This window comes from Emys orbicularis, chromosome 9 (assembly GCF_028017835.1).
Source record: "Emys orbicularis isolate rEmyOrb1 chromosome 9, rEmyOrb1.hap1, whole genome shotgun sequence".
NCBI classification, from domain to species: Eukaryota; Metazoa; Chordata; order Testudines; family Emydidae; genus Emys; species Emys orbicularis.
This window is the reverse complement of record NC_088691.1, coordinates 15,320,337-15,338,990: the sequence shown is the minus strand read 5'-3', so window position 1 is coordinate 15,338,990 and position 18,654 is coordinate 15,320,337. Positions and strand designations below refer to the sequence as shown.

The following is an 18,654-nucleotide window of genomic DNA, read 5'->3' as shown; positions in this document are numbered from 1 at the left end:
TGCTCTGTTACTAATGGGGGAAGTAGTCAGAAGTAACCGGATCTCGGTCCAGGAGAAGGAGAGTGAATCAGGTGAATGGAAAGTGACATCACTTCAAGAAAGAGTTCCTGAAAGCTCTAATAAAGTAGAGGATAAGTGAGGCCCACTGCAAGTAGCAAGACCTCTGGGGATCCAAGAACAAGTATTCCCTGCAAGCTTTGTGAGACGACCAGGCATTTTGAAAGGGGAGAGAATCTGCCTGCTAAGTAGTTTTTCTCCAGAGATCTCAAGTGTCAGTCAAAAGTAGTGTAAATGAAAATGCTTTAATACGTGTGCTAAATGCAGAAATTAAAATTGATTTTGGACAGTTGCTGTTGGTTGAAGATTTACTGTAGGTCTTGATAATCTAAGAGACAGCTGAAGACGGTTATAGTCAGAAATGGATGCTAGAAAGACAGTAAATAATGAGGACAAATGTAGCAGTATACTGAAAAGCTTAGAACATTTAAAGTCTAATAGATTACAAAGACAGTTCAATACAGATAAATGTAGAATAATGAGTTTTATGAGTCTTTATCACATACTGTAAATGTGTGTGGGTTATGAAATATGAGGAATAAAAAAAGTAAGAGCTGAAAGATAAGTATGAACATTATTTATGAATAATGAGGAGCAAAATGAATGAGCAGAGGAAAAGAAGACAATATATGGAATAATGAAGACTTTGATGAGTTGTTATCACACAAATCTGTGTGCTCCATAAAATATCAGAGGAATAGAGTCAAAAGACAAGTCTGCGGATTGAAAAACAGAATGAACAAACAAATCGAGGAATACTAGAATAATGCACAGAATAATGATGACTCTTATGAGACTTTCTCTCTCAAGTCAACATGCTTAGTAAATAAAAGGATTGGAAAGGGAAAAGACAAGTCTATAGATGCCATAAAATATGAGAAAACAATAGAAACTAGTGGTTGCTGTTCTAACAAAACAAAAATAATTGAGACTGGCATAGTCTGGTTAAATACGCAGAAGGTCTGATTGTGATCTTTTATACCAGTGTAACAATTGACTTTAATGGAGCTATTCATGACTTTTGCCAGTGTGTGATCACAATTAATATATAAAACAAAAGAAGGGTGAAGTAAAATTCTGTTATGTATATTGAAAGAAAAACAAATTAATGGCAGAACATCTCTCTCTAACTGTGGATATTGTCAACAACTTTCAAATCACTCTACACACTGACAGAGTGGAACCCATATTGGCTACTGTGGTTGAGACACCCATGAAAGGATTAATTTGTAAAGCCACAGTCTCTCAGGTAACAGCTTTATGCCCTCAGGGTGTGGTCATCCCTGTGACCTCCTTCAGCGTGGGAGACTCGCATTCAAATCTCTTCTCCACATGAGACAGAAGGGGAGATTGAACCAGGGTCTATAGAGAACCCTAACTACTTTGCTTTTCTTTGATTAGCCAAAATAATCAAAAAATTCTGCTTTCGGTTTGACCCAAAACTTTTTTTTTTGCCAGCAAAAAATCCATTATTTGCCCAGCTCTACTCTACTCTATATCGGGAATCTAAATTGAAGTGTGGGGTTTAAAAGAGTGTATGTTATCCTCACCTCTGACCCTCGCTCCTACCCCAAAAAGTGATTCTGTGAAATGGCTTTCTGGGATTCCATATCAGCTGTGTCTTTATATTAGTCCAGTTTACAGATAAAGGGATTTTTTCCCCAAAACTGCCTGTTCTGTACTGGAATCTGAGAGTCACGTTATATTCTTTCTTGTTACCAGCATCATTAGTAGTAAAGATGAGGGAAGGCCAATAGTAATAGCTGCATGCTATCAGCTAATCCTGTGCAACTCCATGCAATGGCTAGTCAAGTTGATGCTGAAAAGTTACATATTCTAATGATATACTAGGAATTCATGGGGAAGTATGTAAGTTTGTTCTGTACAGCAGTGCTATTTCAAATATCTGGATTGTCATGCTATGGTCTATCCACATTTCTATTATAAATCTATAGTCACAACTTCTTAGCTGTTCAGTCTTTAACTTGCACTGAAGTGTTGCACAGTGTATGAAGTCAACACTTTTTCATGTCCTCCACACCGGCTTTATTGCATGTTAAATTCTACTTTTCTTATTGCAGACGTGCCTGTGTAATTCGAGGCCAGGTGGTAGCATTCGATGGAACAGCTTTGGTAGGAGTGAATGTCAGTTTCCTACACCGCAGTGATTATGGATACACCATCAGCCGACAGGATGGAAGGTGGGACATTTTCATCCTGGCCTCTCATTAATTGAGATTGTTAGTCAAAGGACCACATGCCACCTTGCATCCCTGCACAAAATTTCCACTGACATCACTTTTTACTTTGTAGATGGAGGGCAGCACCTGGTCCTCCGTTCAGGCAGCACAAGTGATTAGAGTTCTCTGTGATAGGGTGTCCAGTTGAAGGAAAGGAAGGATGAAGATAGTGAAATTCCATGAGCCCTAAATAATAACAAGAATATTGTGGCAACATTCAAACACATAAGAAAATAAAAATGGCCGCACGAGTGGACCAATGGTCCATTTAGCCCAATATCCTGTCTCTGATAGTGGCCAATGCTTGATGCTTCAGAGGGAATGAACAGAACAGGGCAATTTGAGTGATCTATCCCCATTCCTCCAGTCCCAACTTCTGGCAGTGAGAGGTTAGGTGAACCTGGAGCATGGGGTTCCATCCCTGACCATCTTGGTTAATAGCCATTGATAGACCTATTCTCCATGAACTTAGCTAATTCTTGTTTGAACCCAGTTCTACTTTTGGCCTTCACAGCATCCCATAGCAATAAATTCCACAGGTTGACTTCATTGCATGAAAAAGTACTTCCTCATGTTTGTTTTAAACCTGTTGCTTATTAATTTAATCAGATGATCCCTAATTCTTGTGTTATATAAAGAGTTAAATAACACTTCTCTACTCACTTTCTCCATACTATTCACAATTTTATAGACCTCTAACATATCTCCCCTTAGTCATCTCTTTTCTAAGATGAACAGTCCCAGTCTTTTTAATCTGTCCTCATATGGAAACTATTCCATACTCCAATCATTTTTGTTGCCCTTCTCTGCATCTTTTCTGAGATGGGGCAACTAGTACTGTACATGGTATTCAAAGTGTGGGCAGACCCTGGATTTATATACTGGCATTATGATATTTCAATCCTATTATTTATCCATTTCCTAGTGGTTCCTAACATTAGTTTTTTTGGCTGTTGCTGCACACTGGGCAGAGGTTTTCAGCTAACTCTCCCCAGTGACTCCAAGGTATCTTTCTTGAGTGGTAACTGCTAATTTAGCCCCCATCATTTTTTATGTATAGTTAAGATTATTTTTCCAATGTACATTATTTTGCATTCATCAGCGTTGAATTTCATCTGCCAGTTTGTCACCCACCCTCCGAATTTAGTGAGATTTCTTTGTAACTCTGCAGTCAGCTTTGGACTTAACTATCTTGAGTAATTTTGTATCGTATGCAAATTTTACCACCTAACTGTTCACCCCCTTTTCTTGATCAGATCCAGAACACATGGGATCAGTATTACTGTTAGATTTCAAGACTTCTTTATTTTGAAGCTATGCAGATTGCCAAGCTCCTTGACATCTCTGACCTGGGGGTTTGCATAGTTGAAATTTCCACAGGATCCCCCTAGTTTCCCCTTCTTCACTCCTATCTTACAGTGAGGAGGTCAGAAAATGGCTTCTTCTGAAGCCTGTAAAGATCACTCCTTTAGCTGACTGATGGTAGCAGAGCAACACAAGTTTAAAATCGGGATCTTCCCCAAGGCTAGAGAATGGCAAAACAGCTACTCTGCAGCCATTATTGCAACATTATGGCTCCAATAGTATCTGCTTGTCCCTGTGCCCCACTTGTGCATGTTAAACTCCTCCTGTCCACCTCATGTCTTCCACATGGTGTACAGAGAACCCCTGTCGAATGAGCTGAGTTCACTATTACACAAGAGATGTGTTCCCTGTATCCTGCCCTAAGGCTAAGGCCACTTCCATTGCATTTAGGGACTTCCACTTGCAGGTGTGGAGCTATGATTTACCCCAGAAGTTTTGGCTAATTCAGGAGTTTGGCCATTTGAAGACTTTATGGTCATTGACCACATTGTAAAACTTATCTTCTAAAAGGGTAATGAAGTAACCCTTTGCTGTTTCCAAGATTTGTATGTAGCATAGCTTATTTACAATAGTGAAGAGAGTAATTTTATTTACCTTATTTTCTTGATTTTAAAATTGCAGTGTTGTAAGTTACTAATTATCATTTCTTATTTACACTACCCGTGACAGTATTAAAATATGTTGCCTATATTTTACTTTGAGAGTAATCTGTGTCATTTGGGATATGTGATGAAATATGCATAATTAAGTCTGACGTCTTATCACAGTTTGTTACCATCAAAGGCTTCCATAATATATGCATTCAATAATACAGTGAGTGAAATATCTATTTACATTACCTTATATTACCTGGCTGTAGATGTCAGAATCTTGGAAAACTGAGACACTATGTGCCTTGCTTTCTGTCTCACACTATCTTAGGGTGCAGATCTGCACAGGGTTATTCACAGTTGCTCCTTGACTATATCCTGTAGTAGCCTGCCATTGCACCACATCCAGGAGCTGATTCCGTTCTCACTGAAATTAATGGGAAGCTTTCCCAAAATGTCCACACATTGAACAGTAGGGCTGTAACCCCATATGGTTCTTGAGCATACTCCAACTCTTCATCTTACTACTCACAGAACAGGAAAAATGTGCATGTTGGAGAATGAGGCAATTGTGAGGCCCCAAGTCAGCTACTTCATATGCTGGGCACACACACAATCTGAGTAGCAGTCATTTTGTGGTTTAGGAGTTTCTTCACATACAGGCCAGGAGTAATTGGTTCCACACAGTTGTTAACTGTGAGTGCTTTTAGTAGGTAAACACCAGAGGAAGAGTGGACAAATTGCAGTGAAGTATCTCACCTTACATGTGATGAATGCTTGGAGTAGGCATAGAGCGAAAGCACCACCTGGCCTCACAGTTGGAATTAGAAAGATAATATTGGAGTTGTTTCGCATATCAAATGAATAGTTATAGTGGGGTTCCATGTGGGATTTTTGGTAGTCATTTGTTGCAAGCTGTGTTAATGTTATAAAGGAAACAGTATAAGACAATGTGTTTTGTTTTGTCTCTTCAGTTTTGACCTTGTGGCTATTGGAGGTATCTCTGTCACCCTGGTCTTTGACAGATCTCCTTTCATTTCTGAGAAAAGGACACTTTGGTTGCCTTGGAATAGGTTTATTGTAGTAGAAAAAGTTGTCATGCAAAGAACAGAGTTGGACCCACCATCTTGTGACATCACTAGCTTTATCAGCCCAAATCCAATTGTACTCCCTTCACCTCTGACAACATTTGGAGGATCCTGTCCAGAGAGGGGAACGGTCATTCCAGAGCTCCAGGTAAAAAAGATATTTTCAAATGAACAGAATGTGCTATTGTAGAAAAAAATGCTAGAAAACAGTTAGAATTTTTTTCTGATCTCTATTTATACCCTTTGTTAATGAAACCTACATTGTTATTTGATATTAAGTATACATTTCTAGCATAAAAACATGTATTTTATTACAATATGTAAATTATGTTGATTTTAATTACCATCCACCACATTTTCAAAAGGATCTGAACCTGGCTATTAAATATACACTCACAATTTTTCACATCCACATATTGGTATGCAAAGATTTTAGTCCAAGCATTAGCTTATGCAAAAAATAAAATTTGGGTGCACAAATAACATAGTAAATTAGATTCCTGATCTGCCTGCATAAACCTGATTGCACATGCAAATCAGAGATTTTATGTATAAAACTGTTAGATATGAAATGTTTCAGGTCCAGTTTTAGTAGTGGAAGTAGTAATACTTAACATTTAACACATATGGTAATATTCCAGCCAGATTGAAGTCAATGAGAGTTTTGCCATTGATTTCAGTGGAGCCAGGATTTCAACCTAGTATTTAGAAAGCTTCATACAGGTTTGGAAAAATCTAGATCCCACAGAAGTAAATGATCATTTTATAAGTTTAATGGTACATGTTCAGACCCAGAAGTTCAGAGACACAGGATAGGGTTAGGTTTCAGAGTCATAGCCGTGTTAGTCTGTATCAGAAAAACAATGAGGAGTCCTTGTGGCACCTTAGAGACTAACACATTTATTTGGGCATAAGCTTTTGTGGGCTAGAACTCACTTCATCAGATGCATGGATTGTCTTCCCCTCATTCCTGGAAGTCCTGAAAGTGCTGCTGTAAAAAGGACACTGGAATACACTGATTGCTTACTGCTGTGATGATGTTCCCTTCCCAGGGCTGTACTTCTGGGAATGACATCAAAGCAAGGTTATTCAGTGCTTATAGATATTTTGGAGGTTATCTGTGGTTATAAATATTTTCCATCCAGCTTTTTCTCTATTACAAAATTGCATTGCTCCCTAAAAAGGGCCTCATTAATTTCTTTATTGTATAGAGAACCCTTCTAGTTGAATTCTGTCACTTTCTGCTATAAGTAACAATAAAACATCATACTATCTCAGCCTTCTAGTGGCAGTGCTGTGGCTGTATAGTTACATTCCTGTCTCCACTGAATAGAATGGGATAAATAATGGGCACAGGTTAAAAAGAGCTGATACAAGGTAGTAAAAGAACTATGTCACACCCTTCCACATAAGTATCTGAATTGCTAGATACAGTTGTCACATTTCAGAGTACAACCCCCAAACCAGTGAGAGGTTGTGTCATCACTTGTCCTGTAACAGTGAGTGCCTTAAAATGCTCTACTGCTGCAGCTTCCTGTCGGGATGCTCCCAGCCAGCATACAAGCATGCTCTGAGTATCTGTATGATAAGGGGCCTTGGTTCAGCAACTCTGACTCCAACAGCTGGCTTGTTACATCATAGCCACACTTAGGTCTCCACCAGACTTAGTTACTACCAGCCAAGTGACCCCAACATACCCGCAGTCCTGAATTTCCTCAAAACTGTCTGCCTTGAAATGTCCAGCCCTCTACTGGAACATTTAGGGAAGTAATACGGTCTTGCTCTTTAAAGAGACAAAAAAAACCAGCAGTGTGTTGCTTTACCTGGAGTTAACAATCACTTCAATTCAAACACAGTACTGGGATGGTTTAGATTAAAAGTAAGACAAGTTTATTAACAAAAAGAGAGGTCAAATGTAAGTGATAAAGTCAGAAATAGTTACATGCAAATAAAAGTGAAAAACACTTTATAGTGACTAAAACTTAGCAAAACTACAATCTTGGTCCAAGGTAAGATTCTTTACACTCCTCCTACTAGCAAGATGGCTGACCACTGTCTTGGTCAGGATCTCCCACAAAGTACAAACCTCTTGGTTTCTTTGTGAACTTAGGTGGAAGATCACTTGGGGTTCTTTGCCCCTCTCTTCTATAGTCCAGAGAACTCTTGAAATACATTCTTCTCAAAGTCCATTGCCCCAGCTGTGAGGAAAGATGCCATTGAGTCTGATGGAGAAGGTTTCATGCTGGTTTCTTCCTCACTGGTGCTTTCTACAATTCAAGTTAATCTATCCCTGCAGCCTCTGATATGCCAATGAATGGCCACTTGACCGTGATTGCCAGTTGTCTGTGATTGCATTGTCTGGATGGAGGCATCAGCCTTTCCTTTGTCTGGAAAAACCTGTTTACCCACTCTCCAGATTTGTCTAGTTCAAATATATTTTAGTCCTATATTTCCTTTCAATTTCTATAGTCTTTTGGGTGTTTACCATACGTATACCACACAAGAATATTAATGATCAGTGTGTTGTTGGTTTTCCAATGATACCTTACACCAGTGTTTCCCACACTTGGGATGCCACTTGTTCAGGGAAAGCCCCTGACGGGCCGGGCCGGTTTGTTTACCTGCCCCGTCTGCAGGTCCGGCTGATCGCGGCTCCCACTGGCCGCAGTTCGCTGCTCCAGGCCAATGGGAGCTGCGGGAAGCAGCGGCCAGTACATCCCTCGGCCTGCGCGGTTTCCAGCATCCCCCATTGGCCTGGAGCGGCGAACCGCAGCCAGTGGACGGGGCAGGTAAATAAACTGGCCCGGCCCGCCAGGGGCTTTCCCTACACAAGCGGCGTCCCAAGTTTGGGAAACACTGCCTTACACAATGCCTATTAGATAGAGATTATGACAAAAGTGAATTGGGGTACACCGAACTGGTCAGACCAGCAGAAACGCAGTACCTGATACCAGTGAGCCCCTTGCACCCGGTCATTGGGATGCTCTTACGGTCACAACGGTATATTCACTGAGTAACTGCTCCTAATCCCCTGGTTTGGGATAGTCGAGAGTGAAATACTAAAATGTACTTTACATGAATATCTACTACTTTTCTCCTGTTTTAGAGGAAGGAAAGTTTAGAACCTACTGATGTCAGATGCATGACAGAGGAGGCAGCTGGGATGTCAGCAGGAAGGACAGGGAATAATCAAGGGATCAGGAATTCCCTGCCAACAGCACATTTCATATGTTGAAACGACAAGTGCTGGCAGGCCTCCAATGATACTGCAGTATTTCTGTGACAGTGTTATTATAGCTATAAGGTAAAAGAAGGTGTTTGAAACTGAAATGATTTGTTATTAAGGAAACAAAAAGTGAGCTGGAAGAACCAGGAAAAGTAAACAAAGCACCATTTGTATTCTTCCAGATTGTGTTGGTTTAACATTGTGACAGACTGGCTCATTAGTAATGATATGAGACATGCTAACATCACAGCCTGCAGCATTTAAATTTACTAAACAGAATCCAATTGTGAGTGGACCTTGCATGAGTGTGTCAGGGAGCATGCAAGGCGTTTCCCTCATTCTATTGCATGCCCTGCACCAAGGACTGCCACAACAGCATCTCCTCCATTCAAGGAAGCACAAGGGTTAATCCCTCCTAGTAGCCTCCAGCGCCCACATGTCTCAGAAGGCCAAAGCCATGACACCTTCCGCCTCCTACCAGCCTGTAGTCTTTGCTGTCCCTCTGCACACTAAGTAGCTCTGGAAAGGATTGTATTGCTCAAGAAGGCATGGCTCCTTCCTTAGGTCCCTCTAAAATGGGGCAGCCAACCCAGGGTAGTACCTTAAACACACAATATGGCCCAAGGTGAGTTTAAAATATGTACTTATTTAATTATATGTATGTCCACAAATTAATTAACCAAATGAGATATCCTCTCCAAAGTCAACCTGCAACTCTAGGACAACTGAGTTTAGTGGATTTAGACGAGATTAGTACTCAAGGGAATAATTGTCATCACAAATTGGACCCAAAAACTTAAGGCAAAAGTAATATTGTGTGCAAACGTTAGAGACAAAGAAGAATTAGAAAAGAGATGGGGCCTCCTTAGCAAAGTATAGACAAATTACCTGTTTTCCACCTGTGTGATCTTTCAGACACTGCACAGCTTTGGATGATGCTGAAGATTTTGCATTATTCCTGACCACAATATGCCTGGCAGAGGCAGGGCATGGGTCAAGGAAGTCGGTTTTCGGTGGTGCCTAGGTTTCTTAGAAAACATCATGATTTGAAATACAAAACTTTGCCCTTTTCCTAGGCATGAATATCATTAATAACAGTGTGTACAACTGTTGGGTTCTTCTAGGTGGTCCAGGAGGAAATCCCAATTCCTTCTAGCTTTGTGAAGCTCAGTTACCTCAGCAGTCGAACCCCTGGATATAAAACCTTGCTCCGCATTATTTTGACACATGCAGCCATCCCTCCCGGAATGACAAAAGTACATCTTACAGTTGCTGTTGAAGGGCGACTAGTTCAGAAGTGGTTTCCTGCTGCTACAAACCTGGTCTACGCTTTTGCCTGGAACAAGACAGACATTTATGGACAGAAGGTGTCTGGTCTGGCAGAGGCAACAGGTATGTTGAGTTACTTCAGTATAATTAGTAGTAGTAATACATTTGAAGGGAAAATACTGTTTACACTTCTGATGATATATAGTTATCTTAATTAATTGCAGCGTTTAGCCAATTGGAATGTGATTATCTAGGAAGCATTTATTTTGTTATTCCTCACATTTCTAAAGCCACATTTTATTTTATTTTTGGCATCTCTAGTTCAAAAGTCTCTTTCTCCCATCTCATAATGGTTACATACCTGTGGTCACCTGTGTAGCTATCTCTGTGTTTGGAATGTACTTTCTCACTGTGACCTTCGGTGTGTCATTGCCTCTGTCATTTTTTTGGCAGTGACATTTAAAGTATCATTTCCATTTAGAATTTACTAAGTGCTAACTTTTAGGTATCTTTGCTTATTATATTTGATGTCTGAAACTGTTAACTTCTTGACTTGTTATTTCAAAAGCTGTACATAGAAATCATCCATACTTTTTGGGGTCCTTTTATTTTAGTTTTTTAGATTTTAAAGTTATCCAAGTAGTGGTCTCTGATTTATGACTGAATGCCTATATGTGAAAATACTATAATGGTTTCAAGCGGAGTGCCCCAAGGGTCGGTCCTGGGGCCGGTTTTGTTTAATATCTTTATTAATGATCTGGAGGATGGTGTGGACTGCACTCTCAGCAAGTTTGCAGATGACACTAAACTGGGAGGCGTGGTAGATACACTAGAGGGTAGAGACCGGATACAGAGGGACCTAGACAAATTAGAGGATTGGGCCAAAAAAAACCTGATGAGGTTCAACAAGGACAAGTGCAGAGTCCTGCACTTAGGACGGAAGAATCCCATGCACTGCTACAGACTAGGGACCGAATGGCTGGGTAGCAGTTCTGCAGAAAAGGACCTAGGGGTCACAGTGGACGAGAAGCTGGATATGAGTCAACAGTGTGCTCTTGTTGCCAAGAAGGCTAACGGCATTTTGGGCTGTATAAGTAGGGGCATTGCCAGCAGATCGAGGAACGTGATCGTTCCCCTTTATTCGACATTGGTGAGGCCTCATCTGGAATACTGTGTCCAGTTTTGGGCCCCACACTACAAGAAGGATGTGGAAAAATTGGAAAGAGTCCAGCGGAGGGCAACAAAAATGATTAGGGGTCTGGAGCACATGACTTATGAGGAGAGGCTGAGGGAACTGGGATTGTTTAGTCTCCAGAAGAGAAGAATGAGGGGGGATTTGATAGCTGCTTTCAACTACCTGAGGGGGGGTTCCAAAGAGGATGGAGCTCGGCTGTTCTCAGTGGTGACAGATGACAGAACAAGGAGCAATGGTCTCAAGTTGCAGTGGGGGAGGTCTAGGTTGGATATTAGGAAAAACTTTTTTACTAGGAGGGTGGTGAAGCACTGGAATGCGTTACCTAGGGAGGCGGTGGAGTCTCCTTCTTTGGAGGTTTTTAAGGCCCGGCTTGACAAAGCCCTGGCTGGGATGATTTAGTTGGGAATTGGTCCTGCTTTGAGCAGGGGATTGGACTAGATGACCTCCTGAGGTCCCTTCCAACCCTGATATTCTATGATTCTATGATAAGTAAAATACATTTCATTTATCCAAAATATTTTCACATGAATTTTGCTATTTGATCTTGAATGTTTTTTCATTATTTTTAATCAATGATGGTGCATTGTGTTTAATGACCTGCTATTGCAAACACTTCCTATACGTGTATTTATTGTTCCAGTAGTGCTTACACTTGTGAGTAGTTCTATTGAATTCAGTGGGATTTCAGTATGTTTTTAAGTCTGTGGAGCTACTCACAATGATAAGTGTTTGCAGGATCAGACTCTAAAATATTAAAATAATTAGGGGCCACATTCTGCCACTTACAGTGCGTAATATCTTGCTCCATAAGTAGTCTCATTGACATCTGCAAAGGATAATACTATGACTATCCACTCTTTCAAATATGTGTTCAAAAGTGGACAAATGCTATCTTAGGGGAACATTATTCACACTGTACAGCCGATGTAGAAATCTACCATAGTGGAAAGTACTATTTAGTGTGAATAAGAGTGGCAGAATCTGGCCCTAACTGCTTATACAATATAGATTCCTATATCAACTTGTATAACAAAGAACGGAATTAAATGAGTTGAGATTTCTCTTCTGAGTTATAACCTATTTGTTCATTTTTCCATACATACATACATATAATATAGACAGCAATGATATTATGGAATTTTGTTGTTATAAAATGTAGGATGTCTGAAAATGACATGAAATGGCACTACATATGTTAATACTAATAAATATAGTACAGAACAGTTAAATATGCTAATTCCCTTCCAGATTATTTGAAATCCAGTAATCATGAAGTCCACCCTTCTCCAACATATTTCTAGACTTTAAACCAAATAACTATGTTAGAGATGTCACCAAATGGTACACTGAGTTGCTAAATCCTAAAATGAATTCTAGCAAAGCATTTATCAAAGGAAACAAGAATAAAACCAGTCCATGAGGCACTATGAAATAACACCTATTTATTTATTTATTTGCAGTTTGATGTCTGATTTCATTTAAAGTTGATTTTAATTATGCTTCTTACAAAACAGAAGCAATAATCTTTATATTTAAGTGCATTGTTAACTTGGTTTGTAAGATTCTGATAAAGCCTTATTTAATTTGACAGATTGGAGTAGTCTGGGACCCTCATCTGCATTCATTATGTGAATTTTGTCAAAATAATTCCCTGTGTTAGTGTATTACAATATTTAATAATGCATTCTGCTCAGACTTCATTTTAATTACATTAAATTACAGCAGATTGAAGTCCTATAAGCTCAGGAATATAACAATCTGCCTTTAATATTATAAACCTATAAACACTTTCATTTTTCTTCAGGATTATTGGCAACAGTTACATAATGATTTACTATAGTAGTCTATCCAGGAAAAGTGGTCTCTTAGAAAAAAACAGACTTTCTGAAGGTACTCGCATGCTTGGAAGGACCTGGGGTTTGGGGTTTTTTATTTAGAGAAATATATGATGGCATTTCCCTACTCGCCAAGTCTTGCACATTGAGGAAATTTCCTGATCTTACATTTGCAGCAGAAATTATAACAACAGAGTTTCTTCTTAAAATTGAAGGGTTAGAAAAAAATATATAATAATACTCCTCTCTCTGGAAAAACTGGTTCTAAAAGATTCTTTAACAATGGAAATAAAACAGAGTTTAAGCATGTGGCTCGTTCTTAGATATATAAAGTTAGCATATAAAAGAGGGTATCCAAATGCTACTAACAGGGAGGGCCAAAGAGAAGAAGACAGTGAAGTTGTGACAAAGCAGATAATGAGCTTTAGGAATATCTCGCAATTCAGGGATTTCAGATGTGGGCAGAGAATAGTAGAAGTACTACATTATCACCTATCAAAGGGGTAGCCGTGTTAGTCTGGATCTGTAAAAGCAGCAAAGAGTCTGTAGGAGCATGAGCTTTCGGGGGTGAATACCCACTTCTTCGGATGCATTATCACCCATGATCCTACCATGTGCTCCATTATGGACATCTAGGCTAGCAGCAGATCTTCAGCTGGTATAAACTGCCATGGCTCCATTCAAGTCAGTTAAACTCCCACTGAGTTCAATGGAACTATGGCAGTTTACACCAGTTGAGAATCTGCCCCAGAGGGTGTCTGCAACTCTGGACTATTCCTCAGCGTTGTGGACCGTATGTATGCCTGACCTGGGATGAACTTGTTAAGTGTATGACTGAAGAAAAGATCCTATAATATAGGTGATAAGTCATCAGCAAAGATGCTTCATACTAAAAACTTCTCCTTTATCTTCCTCCTTACATTAACACCTAGAAAAGCACTTGTTTTGATATTGACACAATGAATAATCCCAGTAAAAGAATGGCAAAGGTAGTTTTGGGAGAAATAATCAGTACTGTGGCCAAATCTGTAGATTCAGAATGAGCAGTTGTATAAAAGCAGTGTTGTTTTAGCTGCTGGGGCCTCTTTGAATTGCAAAGGATGGACAAGGCAGCTGCTGGGTACATAGCATAATGATCTGATGCCAGTAAAGCTTTAAACATACAGTGACGTTAACAGGAGGCAAGGGAATGTGAATTCAGGAGTCAGAAAGTTTAGTAGCAAAAACAGAGACTTCTTTTTTATAAACTAATGAGAAGCTCCAGAGTGTAGTGGGAACAGTCTGTTATGTTCCAATAAAACATTTGCCTTACAAACAAGCCAAAATATCACTTGCTCCCTACAATTATGACACAAGACCTCAGGTTTGAAGTGTTGCACCTAAGGTTCACTAGAAACGGGGGGTAATTGGTGACAAATCTATGCCAACATTCTTACATGTATCAAAGGAAAAGGATGAGTTAAGTGGAATTGAATCTCCACTCCCCTCCTTGAACAAAACAGGACTCTTTGAATTTAGCAATAGTTCATTTAGTTAAGGGAGATGCTATTGAGCAAGTTGGACAGATTCCCCTGGGGAAAAAAGATACACACATGCAAAAGCCAGTACATAATTGATACTATAAGGATAGACTTAGAAGATACTGTACTTTGAAACTACAGTAACCATGACTATCAAAGGAACCGATAATCTCTTAGACTTTTTTTGTACCCTCAAACAATAAAAATCAAAATAAAATGCAGGAGCCAGCATAGGAGCCTCATTACTGTCAGGTAGCTATAAAAACAAGTAAGGAAAAGGTAGATAATAAATGAAGGAAAAACAATCTAACATATCCTCATTTGTTTTCAGTGTCAGTAGGATACGAATATGAAACATGCCATGATTTTATTCTGTGGGAGAAAAGGACAGCTATCCTGCAGGGTTTTGAGATGGATGCTTTGAATCTGGGGGGTTGGTCCATAAACAAACACCACGTATTGAATCCACAGAGTGGTAAGTCCTTCAGTTATCAATCAGACATGTTGGAAAGGAATATATTTTCAAGATGATGATGAAGAATTTAGATGTTCAATTTTTCATTGTTAATGTTTTATCCTTTGAGTGTGCAACTTTCTTTATTGAGAACTGCACACTTACCCACCAGCTGAAAATATTTTTGTGTGTGTCTTAGCTATCAGGCATAAATAAAAATCTTGTAAATGTATGTTTTTTTTCATTAGGCTGGATAAGAGAATACTGATATACGATATAGAACTTTATATCTCTAGGTTGTTGTTTTGAATCCAGTCTAAGATAGTAGGGATTGAATGTTGCTCCTGTTTGCTGGTCTCTGTGAAAAGAATTGATGGTGTGTTGTCTTCTCAGTGGACAAGTATCTATGTCACAAACTCACCGCTACAACTGGCTTTAATTAGCATAATTATTGGCAGTCTCACCAGTGGAACTAAGGACCAAATATGCATAGAAATTGAGCTAAAAACTGGCCTTCTGGAGGTGGTGCTTCCATTTGGAGTAGACTCATCTTGCCAGGACAGTGTGCACTGCTGCTCACTTTGTATCCGAGCTGTGGATAAATAAAATACTTTACTCTCCTAGCAACGGTCTAGCACCTTTCACGAGCGCGCGCGCGCACACACAAAAAACGCAAAGAATCTACTCATTTATTTTGCCCTCCTGACTTATTCCCTACATATAAATTACTCAAACTCTGAGACTTTAATCTGTTTTCTCATTACCTATTATTTTATGGTTTCCCCCCAAGCAGCTATAATTAGGAACTACTCTTAGTGGATTTAAATTATCAAATTAATACAGTTATAGTAAGTTACAGTATTGAGAATGAATATGAATTTGCAAATAAATGGACATGTTCTGTTCTTTGGGAGAGAAAAACCTAGGATCAGAGTCTCAGCTGGTGCAAATCAGCTTAGCACTAGCTTCAGTAGAGCTCTGCCAATTTTCCAGCTAAGAATCTATCCACTAAAATCTGTTTCCAACTGCAAACAACTGTAACCCAGATTCATGCACAGATGTAAAGCTGTCAGGATTTCATAAATTCTGATGTCAAATGTACAACTGTAGTGTAAATATTCCAAATACAAAAGGTCAGGCTTAGTTTGTAAATGATCAAGATTTTGATTTGAAATAGTTTGACATTTTAAGCAGTGGTTCTTTCATACCCACCTTCCTGGTTTGTATAGATTGACTTTTTTAAATGCCAGCTGTTGACATTTAACACACAGAGAAATCTGACCTCAGTCAGTCCAGCCCCCCAGCTGTGAGCCCGATAGTCCACATCCTAGTGCCAGTTTGCCACTTAAATAGTTTAGTTTCAAAACTGAGTTCTTGGGAATACTTTCTTTTATCGCTCCAGTTTATATGTATGTCTGACCTTAGCACTTACTGTAATGCCACCCCTTCTAATTCACCACACAGCAGTTATGAGACTAAAATATTTATGAGACTTTATACAATACACAATTATGAGTAGTAAACATTTGAGGTTAAATTGTGGCTTTTCGGCCACTGCCCAGAGCCCAGGGCACATAGGGATGAACTGTACATTGGTCGCTCCCAGAGATACTGTTCATGACATACAGTTTCTGCAAATGCGGGGCTGCATAGTCCCAGCAAGCTTTCTACGTCCTTTGAAAGGATGCAGCCCATGCTAACCTCTTCTGCCTGTTAGCACTAGCCTCAAGCAATCCTTGTGCTTTGTGACTGCAAGAATTCTGGGTGACTAACCCTTGTACCTAGATTTTAAGTGGGGATGGGAGGTTTCTTCTGCCTTCCCTCCCACCTTACACATCTGCACAGAGTTGGCAAGATGGAGACTTAAACCAGAGGAAATTGTTCTCACCTTTGTCCTTTCCTTACAAAGGCACTGATCCAGGAATGTATGTAAGCACATTTTTAACTTTAAGCACAAGCCATGAAGGCAGTGGGCCTACTTATATGTGTAAAGTTAGGGCACAGGCTTAAGTACATACCCAAATCAGGGCATAAGGTCTGATCCAAAGCCTACTGAAATCACAGGAAAGACTTCAGTGCAGTTGATCTTGATAATGCCCATAAAGCTCCTGCATGTGAACTGTCATAGAAACTGCTTTAGGGTCATACTAGTCAAATATGGGGAATTAATTATCAAATCATAGAATTCATATACCTACCAAAGTAAAGAATAGTCCCACAAATAGATGACAAACTAGATATTTAAGTTAATTAGCCAAAAGCTCCAAAATAAATAATATATCACTTGATCTCAGCCAAAAGGTCAAGAAAAGCTCTTCAGTTTCAGCCATGCAAAACATTGATTTTAAACAAGGGTAAGGTTGTGATTCAAACCTAAAACAGTCACTGTAAAATTCAAGCTTATGCTCTATGTCAACGTGAGAGGAAATGAAAGGCGTAAGTGTGGAGTAGCCTTCTCAGGAATTAATTTCTTGAGATCTTTTTGTATTTAATTAAAATAAAGCATTCACTCTGCAGGGATGCAAGTGTGAACTTTTCACGGGTACTGAATTTACTTTCTCTTTTTGAAATGCTGTCACAATCCAGTTAATCCAAACTACAGGAATAGCATTGGGAACACAATTCAAATGTAAAAAGTTATGGTACTTTACTGCAAATAGTCCTTATGTAACTTTCATTTCACCTTAACATTAAAAACACTTGATTTGATCAGCTATACACACATATTTCAGCTGATTGGGGTTCTGTTGACTGAATAATATTGTATGCATATTAGAAGTCTGAGTTGTTGATTCTTCAGTTTGATGTTTTTGTCATGATTGCAAGTGGCAGAAATAACTAAAAAAAAAAAAGGCCTAACTTCTTTTTGCTTATCAGTGACAGAAAAATAGCATGAATATAATATGGCCTGAACCTATTAGCAATAATGTTTCTTTTGTTGTTGAATGGAGTTTGCTGAGGCAGTCTGATGAGTAAGTGCATCCACTAGCCATTCTAGCCATCTTTTCTTTTCAGCCAGTGCCACACACCTTTTGGGCTTTCATGGCCCTGGGTAGGCCCACTGATGGAGAGGAATTTGCAGTCAAGTTTGGCCAGTACAGCCTTCTCCCCCAGCAGACTTTCTGCCATTAGGATCCTTCTACAGGGTCTTTAGTGCTGCAACAGTTAGCTTGAGTTACTATATTTGAGTTAATCCACTCGAGCTAGCCTAACTCAAGGGCTTAGCTTGAATGAAAGGGTATGTCTATATTGTGATCAAAAACCCATGGCTTCGAGTCTCAGAGCCCAGGTCAGCTGACTCGGGCTCATGGCACTCAGGCTGCAGGGCTAAAAATAGCAGGCTTGGGATGAAGCCCAGGCTCTGAGACCTTCCCCCATCGTAGTCCCAGAGCCCAGGCTCCAGCCCGAGCCCAAATGTCTACACTGCTATTTTATAGCCCCGAAGGCTAAGCCCCATAACCGTGACTCGGGCCAGCCCCTGGTCTTTTATTGCAGAGTATACCTACGCAAACTGACCACACTGCGAAACAACTCTCAAGCTACACAGTGTGATTGGATTAGCAGTTCATGAGTTGCTTTAACTCAAGCTACTGCGTCCCCACTGCTTTACCAGCTCTAGCATCAGCAGCATTGGAGGTTCAAACCACTTCCAACCCCACACCTAAAGGGCTACCTAGCTTGAACTTAAAGTGCCGCTTAACTCAAGTTAAAGATTTGTGTGTGTGGCAGGAGTTGGGTGAGGGACAAAACTCAAGGTGTACTTCAAGCTAACACTGCAGTGAAGCATACCCTATGATGCAGTGAATCCCCCATAT

At 39.8% G+C, this 18,654-nt stretch overlaps 1 protein-coding gene across 4 annotated transcripts in view; it reads left to right on the top strand.

The window, feature by feature from the left end:
- TENM1 (teneurin transmembrane protein 1) overlaps positions 1 to 18,654 on the top strand; it is a 385,653-nt gene that overhangs the window by 264,558 nt on the left and 102,441 nt on the right. For all 4 annotated transcript variants that reach the window (XM_065411098.1, XM_065411097.1, XM_065411096.1 and 1 more), the window contains 4 exons: positions 2,139 to 2,258; positions 5,227 to 5,488; positions 9,691 to 9,958; positions 14,717 to 14,860. In XM_065411098.1, the coding sequence (XP_065267170.1) occupies positions 2,139 to 2,258; positions 5,227 to 5,488; positions 9,691 to 9,958; positions 14,717 to 14,860 (794 nt within the window). The remainder of the gene's footprint in view (positions 1 to 2,138; positions 2,259 to 5,226; positions 5,489 to 9,690; positions 9,959 to 14,716; positions 14,861 to 18,654) is intronic.